This window comes from Octopus bimaculoides, chromosome 25 (assembly GCF_046866305.1).
Source record: "Octopus bimaculoides isolate indiv1 chromosome 25, ASM4686630v1, whole genome shotgun sequence".
Classification (NCBI taxonomy): Eukaryota; Metazoa; Mollusca; class Cephalopoda; order Octopoda; family Octopodidae; genus Octopus; species Octopus bimaculoides.
In genome coordinates, this window is record NC_142952.1 from 26,248,231 (window position 1) to 26,267,891 (window position 19,661).

Genomic DNA, 19,661 nt, shown 5'->3' on the forward strand with positions numbered 1-19,661 from the left:
GAGGCTCCGGCAGGGGATGGTGGTAAACCCTGCTGTACTCTTTCACCAAAACTTTCTCTCACTCTTACTTCCTGTTTCTGTTGTGCCTGTAATTCAATGGGTCAGCCTTGTCACACTGTGTCACGCTGAATATCCCCGAGAACTACATTAAGGGTACACGTGTCTGTGGAGTGCTCAGCCACTTGCACGTTAATTTCACGAGCAGGCTGTTCCGTTGATCGGATCAACTGGAACCCTCGACGTCGTAAGCGACGGAGTGTCAACAACATTATAGCATCTTACGAATGAAAAGCAGAAAACAGAAGAAATGTTTTAAAGCTCTTACTGATATTGCAAAGTATCTGGGGTTGTTGCATAAGCGGCACTTAGGGTCTTGAAGTACGGACGGCAAAGTTTCCCCTGTTTTTTTAATTTGTTCAAAATTTCTATTTGAGTTTCGTTAAGTGGGTGGGTAGGGGTCTGCCAACACCGTCAATACCGGTAACGCCTGGCCCTTATTGATTTGGGATAAACTCTACAAGCTCTGAAGTGGCGTTGCAGAACGATGTAACCGTTTTGTAACGCTGATTTAGTGTCCGAGCATCCGTGGCGAAGCTAACTGGAGTGTGCCACTCGAAGTAGTCCTTGAGTTTGCCACCATTATCTCCGGACCCTTAAACGTATACAGGCTCATTGTAGTCACTCACATTCGCCCATGCTCTTGCTTGATGAGGCTGGGGGTCATCCCAGATTATCGGCCCCAGAGGCGTCATCGTGTTTAAAACTGACCAGGCCCACCAGTATCCTCCATCGCTAGCGGTCCCATGCCATTCCCTCTGCATCCTGCAAGATGACGTTAAGCCTTTGGAGATCTTTCTTCATTACGTCCAGCCATCGGATGCGGGGGGGGGGGTTCCACGGGACGTCTTCCAGCCCACAGCTGCTGCGTCAAACGAGAGTAAGGTCCTGGTAAGATGATCTGGCGGGAAGAGGAGGACATGTCCGTACCAATGCATGTGATAGATTCTATGAGGTGGAAGGTTGCGGGCTGATGAGTGCAAACACAAATCTGTCACTCTCATAAATGCGTCCCTCGGAGTGGATCTTCTGCTAGCTGTGCTACTGTCGGGCATCGCTGACATGTGGGGTTATGTCGATTAACTGTTGTTGCATGTAGGACGGATCTGGCTATCAACCGAGTCCATAAAGATCGTCCACTCGGGAAGGGCTGACAGTTTTCCTCTACTCGGTGGTGACTGCGAAAAAGGTATGATGGGCAATATTGAGAACAAACACTTTCTTTATCGACCAAGCCCTCAACAACTTCTAGCTCCATTTGAAGATGCGGTGATGGTGGAGATGTAGTTACAATCCTCCGGTAAATTGCTAAAAGAGTAGCGAGTATGAATAGTGGGGGACCTACTCAGCATGCTTCTGTGTACTGATTAACACAGTTCGGGAAGAGTACTTGTCCATGGTAGTTAATTTTAACCCGTGATCTATGGTGTTTTTTGATTGATCTCTTGGTACGTTTTACATCTTTTTTGTCCGTCAGTCCCCATTTTTTTTTCTTTTTCATGCTTGTATTTTCATACTGGTTTTCTGTAACCCACCAACTGTATTTATTGTTTGACCTTTTAACACCTTTGCGGCAGATGGCGTAATGAGTTGCCAGAATCAATAAGAGCTTCGGACAGAATGCTTTGCGGTATTTAATTGCTTCACTTTACGTGTTGAGTTCGGATCTTACCGAAGTTGACTTTACCTTTCTCCATTCCGAAGCCGATAAATCAAATTCAAGACGCTGCAATCGATATATAAAATCCTGGCCTTGTACCTATATTTAAAGAAAGATAAAAATAAAAAACAGCACGGATCTTATGTGGCTCCCGTTTTAAAAAAGATCCCTTCTGTTAAGCTGAGAAGAATAAATTAGTTTTCTTCTCTGGCGAAAGATGTTACGTGGTGTTCAAGACTGAAAGGGCTGATAAGTGACACTTTTCTCTTCGGCCAAACCCTTACTTGGAAAGTGAAGTGGGGAGAGAAAGGTACTGCCTCTCAGTAAAAGTCTTTGGAAGGTAGATGAAACTGGGGAGCATGGTACAAATAATCAAATGGTCCTACGCGAAACGACCGCTGGGAGAAGATATCTACCCTTGATGGTCAGTTAGGATTTTGTGGGGTTTCCTCAATCTGGCCCGAGGCAGCTGTCCCTCCCTTTCGTCGGGCAATTTTTTGTTGGAATTTTTTGTTTTTTTGCCTCGTTTAACTCTTCACTAATTTGATTTATCTTTTCTACGGTCCTTCTTTCCTTTGGCCACGTTTGGTGAGTAAAGAATTATAATAATGATTCTGTCAATTTCATAATCATCGTCATCAACAAGGCTATAGATTGGCAGAAACCTTAGAGCGTCGGACAAAACACTTTGCGGTATTTCTTCCGGCTCTTTACGTTCTGAGTTTAAACCGCACTTCTATTAAATTTGCATTTCGTCTTTTCGGGGTCACTCCAGGTCAGCCTGGATGGAGTGGGCCTGTGACCAAAAACTTTATCGCCGTGACCATCACATATTTTTATACTGTATTTAGGACATCATCCAATGTGAGCTACCTTTAAAATGGTAGCTATATGATTTGAGTGTGATTTGACTGCTATTTATGGCAGATTTAACAACCACGTCCAAGCTCCTTCCCTTTAAAATGGTAGCTATATGATTTGAGTGTGATTTGACTGCTATTTCTGGCAGATTTAGCAACCACGTCCAGGCTCCTTCGTTGAATCGGTGGACATATATACACACCATCAATATTTTCCTCAGACGAGTCAACGTGGTCGTTTGATGTACTAGAAATAGCAGTCAACTACCCTCAAATCTTACCCCATCGGATTAAAAACTAATAAGACATCAGATAATGTAATGCAGCTTCCTCGATACCAGAATGATGGCTAATGCGTTTGATTATAAGATCTCGTTTGATCGTTAACGACCTGGGTCTAAACACCAACAAACACCTAATCTCCGTCTCTGCTATTTACAACACTCTACAAGTCTATAAAAGCTGGCTGCAGCAGCGCAGCTTTTGTTCTTGACTTTGATTAATTATATTTTCGTTGTCTGATTCTTCTTTTCTTCTCTTCAATTTCTTTTTCTCACCTTTAGTCTGTGTGCATTTTAACCCCCACCGTCTTTCGTTCTCTCTCAATTTCTTGCTTTCTTTTTACTCTTTCTCCCTCTCTAGCTCTCTTTATTTCCCTCCTCCTCCTCCCCCCTCCTCCCCTCTCTCTGCCTTCTATATTTATTTCAACACATTGTCTCTCATTCTTTTACGTTCTCTTTCTCCCTTTCTCCATTTCTCTCTCTCAATATCTTTTCTCTCTTTGTTCTCCCTCTCTCTCTCTTTCCAACACGCATTCTTTCTCCCATTCATCGTCATATCTCTTGTTCTTTCAAACATTCTTCTGTTTAAGTGTCCTATATCGTTTTCTTTTTACCTTTTTCCTCTTTCACTCCCCCTTTCTCTTTTACACTCATCTCTTCTTCTCGTTACATTTTTTGCCCTTTCGTTCTTACTCTTTCACTTCTCCCTCTCTCACACATCCCTCACTGCTTTCGCTATCGTGTCTTCCACGTGCCTCTACTTTCTCCAGTTGCTCATCTCTGTATTCTCTCTCTCTCTTTCTTTTTTTGTTACTATCTCCTTCATTCCCTTTCTTTCACTCAAACTCGCCAAAAAATAATAAAAACCTCTTCAGAGCCTTTCTCCTTTTCTGTCACATGCCCCTCATTCACTCCCCCTCACATTACGCGCACTTTGCTTTCGCACACTCACACACATAAACACATATACGCGTGTTCTTTGCTCTTCAATTACACGGTTGGTCTTGCAAGATGGTAACTATCTTTCCTGTTTTCTATAACTTCGTGAACACACACACATACACACACGGAGGTAAAGTCGAATATGTACGTAAGCAACGACCTTATTTCTCTAAACAAGAGGGGTTCACGTAGAACCGACATGCTGGAATCCTCAAAAGTCCACACAACTACAAAATTTATAATCTTTTGTTTATAAAATATACTATAGAACGGTAATTAAATTAGCTTAATTAATTTCCACAGTAATCGTCAGTTCATAACGTTATTTGGTTCATGAAGTATTTATTTTATTCTACACGTGTGGAATCGCCGAAACCCTGCAAAAATTCTCGCGTGTGCTGTTTTAACGTCTACAGAATATACCATAAAACGGTAATAAACTTGGTTTAATTGATCTTAATATTTACTTATGTAAAATTATTAATTATTTGTAAATTAGGTGAATTATCGTTTCTATGAACTCTTTTGATTTGTCTCGGAGGTCGTTGCTTACGTACATATTCGGCAACATACACACGTATATAAAACGTGGTGTCTTTCCCTAGAGCAAATATATTGATTTATTAGTTCTGTATTTATGTTTATATCATTATTTATTGTATAAATTATTTCAAGCCACTTAACATCTTAATTGCTGTTTCATATCCTACCCCGGGGAGACCAATCGTCAAATCGAGGTAGCTTGGTAGTAAGTCGGGTACAGTCGGCTGATACATTCGAATTAACGAGATTTAATAGTAACCAAATTGCTTCAAGATTTATTTAAGGTTGTTCTTCGTAGAGTTCAAACCGGTCACTGATAAAGTGACAAGGATTTCTTGATTTGAATCGAAGACAGTTCCAGGTATTTGTGCGTGAGTTTAGTATGTGCAATAGATGTATGATAGGTGTGTATGTGTATGTCATACAATGCCTGCAGAGGATGCGTATGTGTCTAATGAGTAAAAGAAAAAAGAAACTGCATGCCTATCTCTCTATCCCTCTCTATCTATTTGTGTCTCTGTACACACACATGCTTATTCTCTGTATGTGCGTGTTATATGTACTGTTAGCTGTCTATTTATCAATTTCAATGGGTCACAATGTGTGTCTAATTGATGCACGAGTTTTCTCTATATTTCAATTATTCATAAATCACACTCCAATGGTATTTTCGTAATTACTTTCTGTTCAGACTCGCTAGTAGCGTGTGTTTATTCTAACACCGTGATCACACCTATGCTCAAAGAGCATTCTAACAATTACAATTATACGTCTTTTGTTGTTGTTTAACACAAGGTCAGTCGTGATAGAGCAAGGTCTATGATCAAACGCCTTATAGCCATTAATCATCCCAAACTCCGGCAGTTTTTCTAATTGTCTCAACTGTCAAAATGTTGCCAGCTGATTTCTCGACGTTCTCAGCAGTTTATGGAAATTTAATTTTTTTTTTTTTTTGTACCTTGTTTTCAGTAAAGTCTTACATGCGCTGGTGATTGCGACACACTTTTCGCAGTGCCTTTCATCTGATCGAGATTGTCGAACACTCACGTATATAAAAATAAATCAATAAAGAATTTTCCAATTTCATTCGAATATTTTATGTCTAGCACTATTTTTTTTTTTAAAACCCTGTCGTATGTAGTTTAAGGGAGATTTGTTTATTATTTCTAACAGGTCGATCGACCACGTAGATGTCCATTCTTTAGTTCACTAATTCGGTATTGATGTCTCTGCTGTTATTGCAAAGGTCATAACATGACTAGAGAGTTGAGCTCCCAGCAAGTTGACCCCAACCTCCGTGGCTCAGTCTCAGGTCTTTGTTTTATTTGGGTTTTATTTTTTCTATTGCCACTACACATCTTCAATTGGGGTAACCATGTATGTCCCCTACTTCAAGACACCTGTGTCTGTCCCTTAATCATACTTCAGCCTCATCACCTAGCATAAAGCCACCTTTCTCAACACTACCCCCACCTGCCTCAGTATGGTGTTGCAAGTTACTTGATCTCACTAGTGTCCCATAAAAAGCACCCATTACATTCTGTAAAGTGGTTGGTGTTAGGAAGGGCATCCAGCTGTCGAGACCACCCCAAATGCAATCCTAGTAAAATAAATAGTGGTGTTGGTGGTCATTTTCACTTTTGTAGGCGTGGCTGTGTGTTAAGAAGCTTGCTTTCTAACCACCTGGCTTTGGGTTCAGTCCCACTGTGTGGCACCTTGGGCAAGTGTCATAGCCTTGCTGGTACCATGTAAAATTCACTCGTGCCAATTCTGTGTAAACACCCAGTACACTTAAGTAGTTGGTGCTAGGAAGGGCATCCAGCTGTAGAAACCCTGCCACAACAAACAATTTGGAGCCTGGCTGACTAGCATGGAAATGGATGTTAAACGATGATGACAATGTAACTAGAAATTGAAACTGTAAAACTTGTGTTGCTAACACTTTTAAAAAATAAAAAAACAATTTCTTATGACCACTTCTCTTTGATGGAATCGTAGCAGGGAACACCATTGTGATTGATATGTGGTATGTCTTGAGTATTTCTAGACTTGGTAGACCCATCTCTCTCCATGTCTGATCACAGCTGATTCTTTCCAGAAAGACAGACAGATGCAAAGAAAGAGTGGGAGAAAATCTTGGTGAGATTTGAACTCAGTGTATAGATTGCTGAAAGAATTACCACAGAGCAATCTATTTGACATGCTAATTACTCTGTTAATTGGCTGCCTTGTCACTAATTAATACTTTTCTGTCATTAACATGTTTTTGTAAGAAACATTATTTTTATTCTTTTTAGTTAATACAGGTACAGGTTTGGTTACCTGGTTAGGAAGCTTGCTTCCCAACCACATGGTTTCAGGTTCAGTCCTACTGCATGGCACACTGTCTTCTATTATAATAACCACAGGCCAACCAAAGCCTTTCTGTGTATTTAGTAGATGGAAATTGGAAGAAGCCTGTTATATATACCCCACCACTGCTTTACTACCATTGTTGGTTTCTTTACATCCCTGTAACTTATCAGTTCAGCAAAAGAGATCAATAGAATAACTATCAGGTTGGTGTATCCCAGCATGGCCACAGTTCAATGATAGAAACAAGTAAGATATGATATACAATAATATATGTAGTTTGCCTCTATACTGTTCCTTTTCATGTTTCACCCTTGGGACAGAAGAAAGCAATAAAAGAAGCTAAGGACGTGCCCTGACACATCTTTACCATTTTCTTTCTTTTTCATTTGGGGTAACCATGTATGTCCCCTACAGCGAGACCCCTGTGATCTTGTCCCTTCAACCTCTCATCACCTAGCATAAAGCCACCTTTCTCAACACTGCTCTCTCTCTTTCTCTCTCTCTCCCTCTCTCTCTCTCTCTCTCTCCACCTTTTGTATGTTACTAATCCTGGTGCTACATAAAAAGCAACCAATACACTATAAGATGGTGTTGGGAAGGGCAACCAACTGCAGAAACCATCCCAAAGAAGACATTGGCGCTCGGTGCACTCCTTTGGCTTGGTGCACTCCTTTGGCTTGCCAGCTCTTGTCAAACTGTCCAACTCCTGCCAACATAGAAAACCGACATTAAATAATGATGTTGAGTTGTCTTATTTTTCATTGTCTGTTTTCACTGCCCTATTTATGATGGATTGGTAGACTTGCTTTATTTCTTTAGGCTATTTACACTCTGAGTTCAAATCCCTCTGAGGCCAGATTTACTTTTTATCCTTCAAGGGTTGATTAAAACGAAGTACCAGATACCAGTCATATTGAGTTAATGGTATCAACTAATTCCCTCCCCTCAAAATTGTTGGCTTTGTGCTTAAATCTCAGATCATTGGCCTAGCTCTCCATCAGTTACTGCAATGAAGATTCCAGTTGATCCAAACAACAGAACAACCTGTTCATGAAATTAACATGTAAACAGCTGAGTACTCCACAAACATGCCTATCCTTAACTTAGATCTCAGGGAGATTCAACATGACATAGAATGCAACGAAGAGCTGGCATTTGAAATACAGGCACAACTCATTGTTACCAGCTGAGTAGAGTGGAGCAACGTGAAATAAAGTGGCTTGCTCAAGAACACAACACACCACCAGGAATCGAACTAAAGACCTTACGACCATGGGCTGAATACCCCAGCCACTAAGCCATTTGCATATCATTACTGTAATGAGAAACAGTGAGATGACAGAGTAATTAGTGCATTGGATAAAATGCTTAGTGACCTTTGTTCTCGCTCTTTATGTTCTGAGTTCAAATCCTACTAAGGTCAACATTTACCTTTAATCCTTTCAGGGTTTATATGGCTGTGTGGTTAAGAAGCTTGCTGTTCAACCACATGGTTTTGGGTTTAGTCCTACTGTGTGTCACCTTGGGCACCTGTCTTCTGCTATAGCCTCAGGTTGAGTGAAGCCTTCTAATTGAATTTAGTTGGATGAAGTTTCCGTTGTGTGTGAAAGTGCTCATGCCTCCTTTAACAGATAGCATCAATCAAGTGCTGGCATCAATGGTATCAACTAAATCCCTCTCCTCAAATTTGCTGATATTGTGCCAAAATATGAAAGAATAAGGCAGCAAATTGGCAGAATTCTTAGTCTCAGACAAAGTGCATAACTGTATTTCTTCCAGTTTATCAGGTTCTGAACTCAATTTCCGCATCAGTCAATTTTGCCTTTCATCTCACCAGGATCAATAAAATAGATTACCATTCAAGCACTGGGGTCAATAACTGACTTAGGCCCCCTTCTAGAATTGCTGGCTTTGTGCCAAAATTTTAAACCATTATTATTATTATTGTTGTTATTATTTATTATTATTGAGTGAGAGAGCAGCACATGCTATCAAAGTGAATTCAAATTCCACTGAGGTTAACTTTGCCGTTCATCCTTTCGGGGTCGATAAATTAAGTACCAGTTGAGTACTGGGGTTGGTGTACTCTCCTCCCCCACCCACAAAAAAAAAACATTCATGCTTTGTGCCTATAATAGAAAGGATTATTATTGATATTGGGGTACAAATATATGAAGCCCAGTATACCCATCAAGACTACCCATCTGATAAGGGTACACCAGGCACATGCATCACAACCCTATGTGCATGACATGGTAACCTTATATCAAGATAAACAGTGTATGACCTTGCAGGTGGGGCCCTGTTAGGATTTTCTTCAGGTTATGGTAAGCTGGCAGAATCATTAGCATGTTGGACAAGATGTTTAGTAGCATTTTGTCTGTATGTACTGAGTTCAAATTGCACAGTTCAACTTTGCCTTTCTTTCTTTCAGGGTCATAAAATAAGTACCATTCAGTTACTGAAGTTAATGTAATCAACTCGTCCCCTTCCCCCTAAATTTCAGGCCTTGTACCTATCGTACAAAGGATTATTATTAAGGTGGTGAGCTGGCAAAATCTTTAGCATGTATGTAGGTCCTTATCGATAATAAAAAAAATTAATCATTAGCATGCTGGACAAAATGCTTAGTGCTATTTCACCTGTCGCTATGTTCTAAGTTCAAGTCCTGCCAAGGTCGACTTTGCCTTTCATTCTTCTGGGGTCGATAAAATGAGCACCAGTGAAACACTAGGGTCAATGTAATTGACTAGTCCCCTACCCCAAAATTTCAGGCCTTGGGCCTTTAGTAGAAAGGATTTATTATTATTAGTAGTATTATTATTATTGGATAGATGCTGTTCTGTCTATCGTTCTTCTCTTCAGATTTCTTCCCCTTGTGATAACTGAAAAATTGTTTTAATTTTGGAATGTTTTATTTTCTTTTACTAATTATTGTTTTTATTTCTCTTTGCAGCTAAAATATCTTTGAAGTTGGCAGGATGTTACTCCGGCTTCACCAAACTGCCCTTTTGGCAGGAAACTTAGGATCCAGTGTGCTAAAATTATCTGCACGATGCAGTCGTGGTCTGAAGACAACTGCCTGCCGCTTTTCCTCCGAGGGCACCGTACCAGGAACTCCTTACAAAAACCTCAGCATCGGTATCCCCAAAGAGATATTTCCAAATGAAAGGCGAGTTGCAGTTTCCCCGGCAAGTGTGGCCACGTTGACCAAGAAGGGGTTTAAGGTCACCATCGAGGAAAACGCTGGCACCGAAGCAAAATTCATGAATGATGACTATGCTTCTTCAGGTGCTGCCATTGTTGACAAATCGGCAATTTACAAGAACGATTTCATTCTCAAAGTAAGAAGCCCGCTTCCTGAGGAAGTGCCGTTATTTCAAGACAATACAACACTCATCAGCTTCCTATATCCGGCCCAGAACAAGGAACTTGTAGATTTGATGGCCAAGAAGAAACTAACAGTTTTTGCTATGGACTGTGTTCCCAGAATCAGTAGGGCTCAGGTTTTTGATGCCCTCAGTTCAATGGCCAATATTGCTGGCTACAAAGCTGTTTTAGAAGCTGCAAACAACTTTGGAAGATTTTTCACAGGTGAGATTTAATCTTGTTATCAACGTTACTGTCGTTGTTGTTGTTGTTGTTGTTGTTTAACACTGGGTCTACCACTCCTGGACAAACATTACTGAAGGCACTCTAGCTGTGACCTTCCCATTTTTATCAGGAGTATGTTAGATTGCATTATTTGTATCCTACTTCATTTGAGGGAGGATTGGCTATTTCTTTCTGCTTGAGTGACAACATGAAAGCTGTTTTCATTTGCCCACAGCATAAAAGTTGTTTTTACTTACATTCTTAAGCTCTTTCATCCCTAGGGATCATAAGCCACTGATGACTTTTCTCTTCTGTTCTCAACTCTGGGCTGTCTTTTTCTGCACCATATCCTGTTTTCCTGCGGAAAAGTCTTCCTCTCCCAAGTCTCATTGGTTTCGAATTATCATCAATGCTTCTGTAATTTTGCTTTATATATTTTTTGTTTGTTAGTGAAGTTGATCCTATGCAGACCCATTTTTACTTCTGGGAAGATGTGGTCCATATTGGTCTGGCATCTGTCTTTTGATATGTCCAGCATGGAAAGCCTTATGAAGAGCTTACATTCTGCTGGGTGGAGGCGCAATGGCCCAGTGGTTAGGGCAGCGGACTTGCAGTAGTAGGATCACAGTTTCGATTCCCAGACCAGGCGTTGTGAGTGTTTATTGAATGAAAACACCTAAAGTTCCACGAGGCTCTGGCAGGGGATGGTGGCGAACCCTGCTGTACTTTTCCACCACAACTTTCTCTCACTCTTTCTTCCTGTTTCTGTTGTACCTGTATTTCAAAGGGCCAGCCTTGTCACACTGTCACGCTGAATATCCCCAAGAACTACGTTAAGGGTACACGTGTCTGTGGAGTGCTCAGCCACTTGCACGATAATCTCACGAGCAGGCTGTTCCATTGATCGGATCAACTGGAACCCTCGTCGTAACCGATGGAGTGCCAACCAACCACATTCTTCTGGCATTTGCTCTTAAGGTGCAAGAATGGTCATGTGGTTAAGAAGCTCACTTGGCAACTATATGGTTTCCATATCCAGTTCCACTATGTTGCACCTTGGACATGTATCGTCTTCTGTAGCCCTGGGCTGACTAATGCCTTGTGGGTCAATTTGCTTGACAGAAATTAGAAGCCTCTGTGTGTGTGTGTGTGTGTGTGTGCACACGTGCATTGTGTGTAAAAGTGTGTACATGTGTTTGTGTATAAATGCGTATGTGTTTGCATGTAAATGTATGTGTGCGTGTCTTTGTATTTTTACCCTCGCCACCCGACAACTGGTAAGTGAAAATGATTACTGGAGTCAGTTTGTTTGACCGAACCTTTCAAGGGAATGCTCCAGCATGGCTGCAGTCCAATGACAAATGAGTAAAAAATAAAAGAAAATAACTCTGCATATATCTGCTTTTATACATACACAATAAAAGAATTTTAATAAATTAGAAATATATACTTGTGCATTCAGTACAATTGGTCCCCCGACTCCTTACTTTGTTATCTAAAATCCATGTCACTGGGCCCTTTTACTTTCAATTATGCATATTACTCTGGGCTAATGGGTTTTTTTTTTTTTTTATATACTGTGTTCAATTGTCTGAAACTGATTGGAGGTGTACCTTATATCTAAAACTATAAAAAAAAAATTCAGCTTCAAATTAACTTTGAAATTAAACTTCTGTTCATTTACATTTGACAGATATTTGGCGTAGTGGTTAAGAGCATGAGCTACTAACCCCAAGATTCTGAGTTCGATTCCAAGCAGTGACCTGAATAATAATAATAGTGATATCGAAAAATACCTAAAAAATACCTTAGGAATGAGAACCCAGGTTCAAAATTTCCCCAAGACACCTGATGAATGCTGGAGGGTATATCAGCCAAAATATTGTGTTAACAACAAACATGATGAGGACAAATATCCGTCAAATATAAATAATGTACATAATTCTTTTGTTGATGTCTAATTTTCTTCTGATTCTCCTCTCCTTCACAGGTCAAATCACTGCCGCTGGAAAAGTACCACCTGCCAAAGTACTCGTCATTGGAGGAGGTGTGGCTGGTTTGTCTGCTATTGGCACTGCCAAAAACATGGGGGCTATAGTAAGGGCTTTTGATACCAGGGCCGCCGTGAAAGAACAAGTCGAGTCATTTGGTGCAGAATTCCTGGAAGTCAATGTCAAGGTCAGTTCTGTTTTTTTCCTTCCCCCCCATTTTATTCTTTTATTTACATAAATATTGGAACACGAAGTGCTCTTCATGAACATAGGTTTGTGAGACAGTTGTGATCTGTAAACATTTTCCAGTAGGAACCAGAAAGAGAAGTATTAATGCGCATGTGCACACTGGATTCGTAATATGGAAAAGAATAAAAACACAATGCACATGTCAAAATAAAACGGGAGAGAAAAATATGACAAGTTATATGATGGTCTGCATTCCATGTCTGACATTACTGTCATGCAAATTTGCAATTGTCTTGTTCATTTTAGGCATTGAACTGTGTCCATACTGGAGCACCACCATGGCTGTTATAATGTGATAAATACCATATTTACTCTTTTACTTGTTTCAGTCATTTGACTGCGGCCATGCTGGAGCACCACCTTTAGTCGAGCAAATCGACCCCAAGGCTTATTCTTTGGAAGCCTAGTACTTATTCTATCGGTCTGTTTTGCCGAACCGCTAAGTTATGGGGGGCATAAACACACCAGCATTGGTTGTCAAGCGATGTTGGAGGGACAAACACAGATACATAAACATATACACACATATACATATATATTTATATATACATGATGGGCTTCTTTCAGTTTCTCTCTACCAAACTCACTCACAAGGCTTTGGTCAGCCTGAGGCTATAGTAGAAGACACTTGCCCAAGATGCCATGCAGTGGGACTGAACCCAGAACCATGTGGTCGAGAAGCAAGCTGCTTACCACAGCCACGCACCTCTATGTTACAAGTACATTTAGTGTGTTTCATCATATACCTATTGAAAGATATTTTTAAATGGTTTTGTAGGGGAGAATGTAGGATTGTGTGTGCATGAAAATATAATGCTGTGAGTGTATACTGGAATAAAATATGACCCTCGTAAATGTGTGGCTGTATGGTAAGCAGCTTGCTTCCCAACCGCATGGTTCTGGGTTCAGTCCCACTGCATGACACCTTGGGCAAGTGTCTTCTACTATAACCCTCAGGCTGACCAAAGCCTTGTGAGTGGATTTGGTAGACAGAAACTGAAAGAAGCCTAGCATGGACAACGGACGCTAAATGATGATGATATATTTATGCGTGTGTCTGTGTTTGTCACCCCCACCCCTACCCTACGCCATTGTTTGATGATCAATGTTAGTGTGTTTACATCTCCGTAACTTTGCAGTTTTGCAAAAGAGACCAAGTGAATAAGTTCTAGGCTTACAGAGAGTAAGTCCTGAGGTTGATTTGTTTGACTAAAACCCTTTTAGGCAGTGCTCCAACATGGCCACAATCAAATGACTGAAACAATTAAAAGAATAAAACTACATTATGGCTGTACTATATTGCAATTTTATCTTCTTTAAGATCAAATGTATAATTTCTCGTATTTCTGGCTGTTTTGTGCTATCCTGGTTGTCTTCCAGGGTGCTGCGCTACTACTATGGTTTTGTTGTCATCTGCTTGTTGCAAGTAGCTGATAAGGCAGATGAAAGTTTAATATTCCTTTCATCTTTCTTGAAGAATTTTCATGTAGGTAATTAAAAAAATGTTTCTTAAAGGTAACACAGATTTTAAATAATGTAAGCCACATACCAGGTGTAAGTTATGTATGCTGGGAAAGGAGACATAATGCAATGATGTGACCTCTCCACATAACTACTGACATACAGCAAGCAAAAATTAGCAGTTCCTCTCACTGATGAGGTCCAGTAGACTGAAATCACATGTCATGGGAATTCCGGCACCCATAACAGATGAATTTCGTCTGCTACAATCTGTGTGCTTTTATGCACCAAGCACCTATAGGAGAGGATGTCTCAAGGCTAATGACACAGCATTTGGTGTTCTAACAAGTTATCTATGTTAAGCTGGATATAATGATTACCTTTTGGCATTAATACTGCTTCCGTTGCTAATTACTAATATGATAATCAATTTATCATAAGTTTGTACTAACAGACTGTTATATTTCAGCTCATTGTCAATATTTTATTATTAGTAACAGCTTTGTGGAGAACAGACTAACACTCCCCAGCCTACAACACAATGATCTTTCATCCGTAATATAGCTGCATCAGAAAATGGGCTATTTTTTTGATACATTTAAAAATAGAAAAAGCATATTTTATGTGCCAACTAATAGGGTAGATCATATTATCCACCCAACCTGATACTTACTCTATCAATATCTGTTTGTCTTGCTGTTAAGTTATGAGACATAACACTCTGTCATCAGAATGTTACGATCAGTTATTGTAACTCTTCATTTTTTTTGGACATTATGACAGTTTCAGCTGTCATTTTTTTTTTTTTTGGACATTAAAGACAGTTTCAACAGGTCTTTGTGCTAACTTTATAACTTGGTTAAGGAATACAAGTTTATGGGATACAACCCCTTCATCCAATTCCATCAAATAAAACACACCATGGGCACAGCTCCATTCTCCTTTGACACCAACCCATCCGAGACCATCAAAAGTAGTCTTGGGTGCATTTGTATAAAAAAAAAATAGTTGAATTATTTTTTTTTCTTTTCAGCCAACTTAGTAATGAAACGAATGTTTTTTTTTTTTTAATATTTTCTTGCAGGAATCTGGTGAAGGTACTGGAGGTTATGCCAAGACAATGTCCAAAGAATTCATTGAAGCAGAAATGGCTTTGTTTGCTAAACAGTGTAAAGAAATTGATATTCTTATCACTACAGCTTTGATTCCTGGAAAACCCGCACCAAAGCTCATTTCAAAGGTAAGTCACCAAGAATTAGACAACTCAACCCTTTTGTTACCCTGTTTCCATTGAAATACATTGTTTATCGTTCAGTTAATTCTGAAAACAAAACAAAGAATGTTTTAAAATAACTTTGTCACTATTAACCCTTTAGCATTTAAACCTGCTATATCCAGCTCAAATATTCTAGGGGTTTTTTTTTTTTTTTTGGTTTTTTTGTTCAAACTGGACAAACCTGACCTCTCACATCTTATCCTATAATGTCATTCTAAAACCTGAACAATTGAATCATCGAAATCTTGAAGCTACAGGATAATGCAGAATAAATTCAAAACATTGTGAGTAAATAAGCATCTGAGTGCTAAAGGGCTAAGCTGTTTTTTTTGGAATATAAATTAGCAGGAAATTCGGATCTATTTTAAAACGGGGGCGCCAGTTTTCATTTATGTTTTATGTAGTGTTTTTGGTACGGAAAGACTTTCAAACTTCGTATACTTATCTATTTTGTGTTATAGAACAGAAAAATATTTTTGTATTCGAATTTATTTCATGTAAAAAATTGTCTTATTTCGATAATTTCTACTAATCACTGACGTCTATTCAGTTGAAAACAGTTAGCGCTGTAACGGTGTATATTGTATTAATCCCCTAACCCTAACTCTAGAATCCGAACTCTAAAATTGTTACACACATAGATACGCACAGCGTAATTTATTATATAAACAATATATGCGTATAAATTACGATTAAACCGGATGAAATATGTCACAGGGAATAACATTTTTATGACCGCCCAGCAGTAACTCTATTGAGCTGAATAGACGTCAGTGATTGGTTGAAATTACAGAAATACGACAACTTTAACATGGAATAACTTGCGAATTCCTTTTTTTTGTTAAGAAGACTAAGAGTAAAAGATGTTTTATATGACACATTCTACCAGTGTCCCAAGTTTCAAAGTGTTTCGTTAGTGTTTCGTTAAGAAAATACTGGCGCCCCCGTTTTAAAATAGATCCGGAAATTCTAATGGAAAGTTTTGATTTAGTTTTAATAAACAGGAAGTCTATACCAAAGAATGTAGTGCAGTTTAAGGCTGGTTATTTTCAAAGGGATTTAGCTAGTGAGAGCACTGCTGAGTGGTCACTTGACTTGTTAAAAATAGTCATCACAACAATCTCCTTCATGTTATGCATCACTTGCTTACATTATAATTTGACTTAAAGAATTGGTGTCAAGAAGGACTGGATACCCTTCTTGATAATCTGAGTGAAAAGCTGGTGCCACATGAAAAGCACCCAGTACACTCTGGGCTGGTTGGTTTTAGGAAGGGCATCCAGCCATAGAAACGAAGCTAAAACAGTCTATGGAACCTGGTACTGCCCCTGGCCTTGCAGTTTCTTTCAAGCTGACCAATCTATGCTAGTATGGAAAACAAACATTAATTTTTGATGATGATAATAATGATAATGAATGCCATGATGTGTCTATTCTAAAAGCCAATGTGTACAATTTATCTGTTAGTTTTTATATTTATCTGCGTCAACATGGATCAGAGGAAGATATTATTGAGGCAATGTTTTACAGCTGTATGCCCTTCCTGTCACTAACCCTTATCTGTTCTCCAAGTAAGGGACGTTCTTATTTCACACATCACAAAGGTATGAAGTGAGCAGGTGATTTGTTGACAGAAGTGACAACAGCTAACCACAAATTTAATCCTTTAGCATTTAGATTATTCTTATTTATTTATTGCCCACAAGGGGCTATACACAGGGGGGGGACAAACAAGCACAGACAAATGGATTAAGTCGATTACATCGACCCTAGTGCATAACTGGTACTTAATTTCTCGACCCCGAAAGGATGAAAGGCAAAGTCGACCTCGGCGGTATTTGAACTCAGAACGTAACGGCAGACGAAATAATGCTAAGCATTTCACCCGGCGTGCTAACGTTTCTGCCAACTCACCTCCTTTAGCATTTAGATTATTCTATCAAATGCAATGCTTGTTTCTTCACAATGTTTTAAATTAGTCATGCATTATCTTGTGTTAGGAAGGGCATCCAGCTTTAGCCTTGAGATAATGAAGACAGAACTGTTAGTTTTTTAAACTTTTAGTTAGCAAAGTTTAGAAACATACAACTGGAAGTAAATTGCCACAACCGTATCAGAAAATTTGGATAATGGTTTAAGGATAATGGTGACATGCTTTGCAGCTCTGTGTTTTCAGACTCAATCCCACTGCATGGCACCTTGGGCAAATGTCTCCTGCTATAGACCCTGACTGACCAATATTTTTGCGAGTGAATTCATTGGTTTGTGGCTGTAGTAGAAGACACTCACCCAAAGGTGGCATGCAGTGGGATTGAACCTGATATCATACGGTTAAGAAGCAAACTTCTTAGCACACAGCCATGCCTATGCATATAAACATAGTGGCCTACCATGGCAAGAATTGAACCTAGGCTGCCTGGGTGAGAGCTAGCAATCTTGGCTTTTGTCCCGTTACCTAACCTTTTATTTACATTTCTTTGAAAAACATTTTTTTTTTCAATTGCTCTCTAAGTTGTTGTTGTTGTCGTTGTAGGCAATGGTCGAATCAATGAAGCCAGGTTCGGTCGTCGTTGATTTAGCTGCGGAAGCTGGCGGAAACATAGAAACAACCAAACCAGGAGAGTTGTACAGGTATCACGATGTCACCCACGTTGGTTACACGGATCTACCCAGCAGACTGTCAACACAAGCCAGTACCCTCTACTCTAACAACATCACCAAACTCTTGTTCTCTTTTGGTAAGTGACATCACTGTGCTACTCCTGCTTAGGATTTTGAGCATCATTAGGAACACCATTAAAACAGTCAGCCTACAAAATCATTAGCATGCTGGGCAAAATGATTAGTGGTGTTCCTTATCGCTTTACGTATCGCTTTTGTTTGGAATTAAATTTTAGAAATAATGAAAAATTAAGTAAAATAACTTTGTCATGATTGGGTTTAGAATATAAATTATGAAATTTTGATAGAAAGTCTTAATTTGAATCACATTAAACCAAAAGGTTTGTATCATAAAACTGAGATGGTTTTATGCCGGTTGTGAGTTATTAATTAGTTTAATATTTTAACCAGTTATCATCTTAAGGTAATTATGAAAACTCTTAAAAACCTTTTTCCAACTTTGTAATTCACCAGGTGAGAAGGACCATTATCACCTAGACATGGCAGATGAAGTAATCAGGGGTTCCATTATTTTAAATAAGGTAAGTGTCTTTATGTTCACATATAGTTTTGGATTCAGTCCCACTGTGTGGCACCTTGTGGTATGTGTGTATATAAGTGGGTGTCGAGGCGCAATGGTCCAGTGGTTAGGGCAGCGGACTCGCGGTCATAGGATCGCGGTTTCAATTCCCAGACCGGGCGTTGTGAGTGTTTATTGAGCGAAAACACCTAAAGCTCCACGAGGCTCCGGCAGGGGCTGGTGGCGAACCCTGCTGTACTCTTTCACCACAACTTTCTCTCATTCTTACTTCCTGTTTCTGTTGTGCCTGTAATTCAAAGGGTCAGCCTTGTCACACTGTGTCACGCTGAATTTCTCCGAGAACTACGTTAAGGGTACATGTGTCTGTGGAGTGCTCAGCCACATGAATGTTAATTTCACAAGCAGGCTCTTCCGTTGATCGGATCAACTGGAACCCGCGACGGAGTGCCAACAAAATATGAGTGGGCGTATGTTTCTGTCTCTTTTGATATTGTTTGTTGTAACTGAATGCCATTCATTTCCAATATTTTGCAAAACATATCTGGTCATAGGGGAGTATTACCTTGATTGGAAAGAGGTGAGGGTTCATGACAGAAAGGGGATCTGCCGATAGTAAATCTGCCTCGATAAACTCTTTCCAACCCATGCAAGCATGCACAAGTCGACGTTAACCCTTTTGATTGGTCCATCAAATGTATTATCAGTTTTGTAAATAACAAATATATATTTATGAATGTGATCGTTGCCAGTGCCCCTGGACTGGCTCTTGTGCGGGTGGCACATAAAATACACCATTTTGAGCGTGGCTGTTGCCAGTACCGCCTGACTGGCCTTCGTGCCGGTGTCACGTAAAAGCACCCACTACGCTCTCTGAGCGGTTGGCGTTAGGAAGGGCATCCAGCTGTAGAAACTCTGCCAAATCAGATTGGAGCCTGGTGTAACCATCTGGTTTCACCAGTCCTCAGTCAAATCGTCCAACCCATGCTAGCATGGAAAGCAGACGTTAAACGATGATGAATCTCGCTCAAATAAATGTTTGCTTTAGGAAGGACATCCAGCCAAAAAACCATGCCAAAGCAGGCATTGGATCTCAATGCAGTCCTTGAATGCATCAGAACCTGTCAATATACACAATAGGCTTCTTTCAGTTTCTGTCTGAAAATTGTAGTTGTGGCATATGCCAGTACTGC

At 39.8% G+C, this 19,661-nt stretch overlaps 1 protein-coding gene across 3 annotated transcripts in view; it reads left to right on the plus strand.

The window, feature by feature from the left end:
• The window catches only part of LOC106872638 (NAD(P) transhydrogenase, mitochondrial), an 81,476-nt gene that overhangs the window by 38,498 nt on the left and 23,317 nt on the right, over positions 1-19,661 (plus strand). Inside the window, exons 1-6 of one of the 3 annotated variants that reach the window (XM_089341892.1) lie at positions 3,840-3,872; positions 9,655-10,292; positions 12,283-12,470; positions 15,078-15,233; positions 17,803-18,007; positions 18,405-18,472. In XM_089341892.1, the coding sequence (XP_089198018.1) occupies positions 9,680-10,292; positions 12,283-12,470; positions 15,078-15,233; positions 17,803-18,007; positions 18,405-18,472 (1,230 nt within the window). In that variant the 5' untranslated portion in view covers positions 3,840-3,872; positions 9,655-9,679. Of the gene's footprint in view, positions 1-3,839; positions 3,873-4,445; positions 4,705-9,654; positions 10,293-12,282; positions 12,471-15,077; positions 15,234-17,802; positions 18,008-18,404; positions 18,473-19,661 lie in introns of those variants that run through there. The other 2 variants (XM_089341893.1, XM_089341891.1) reach the window with 2 other exon arrangements.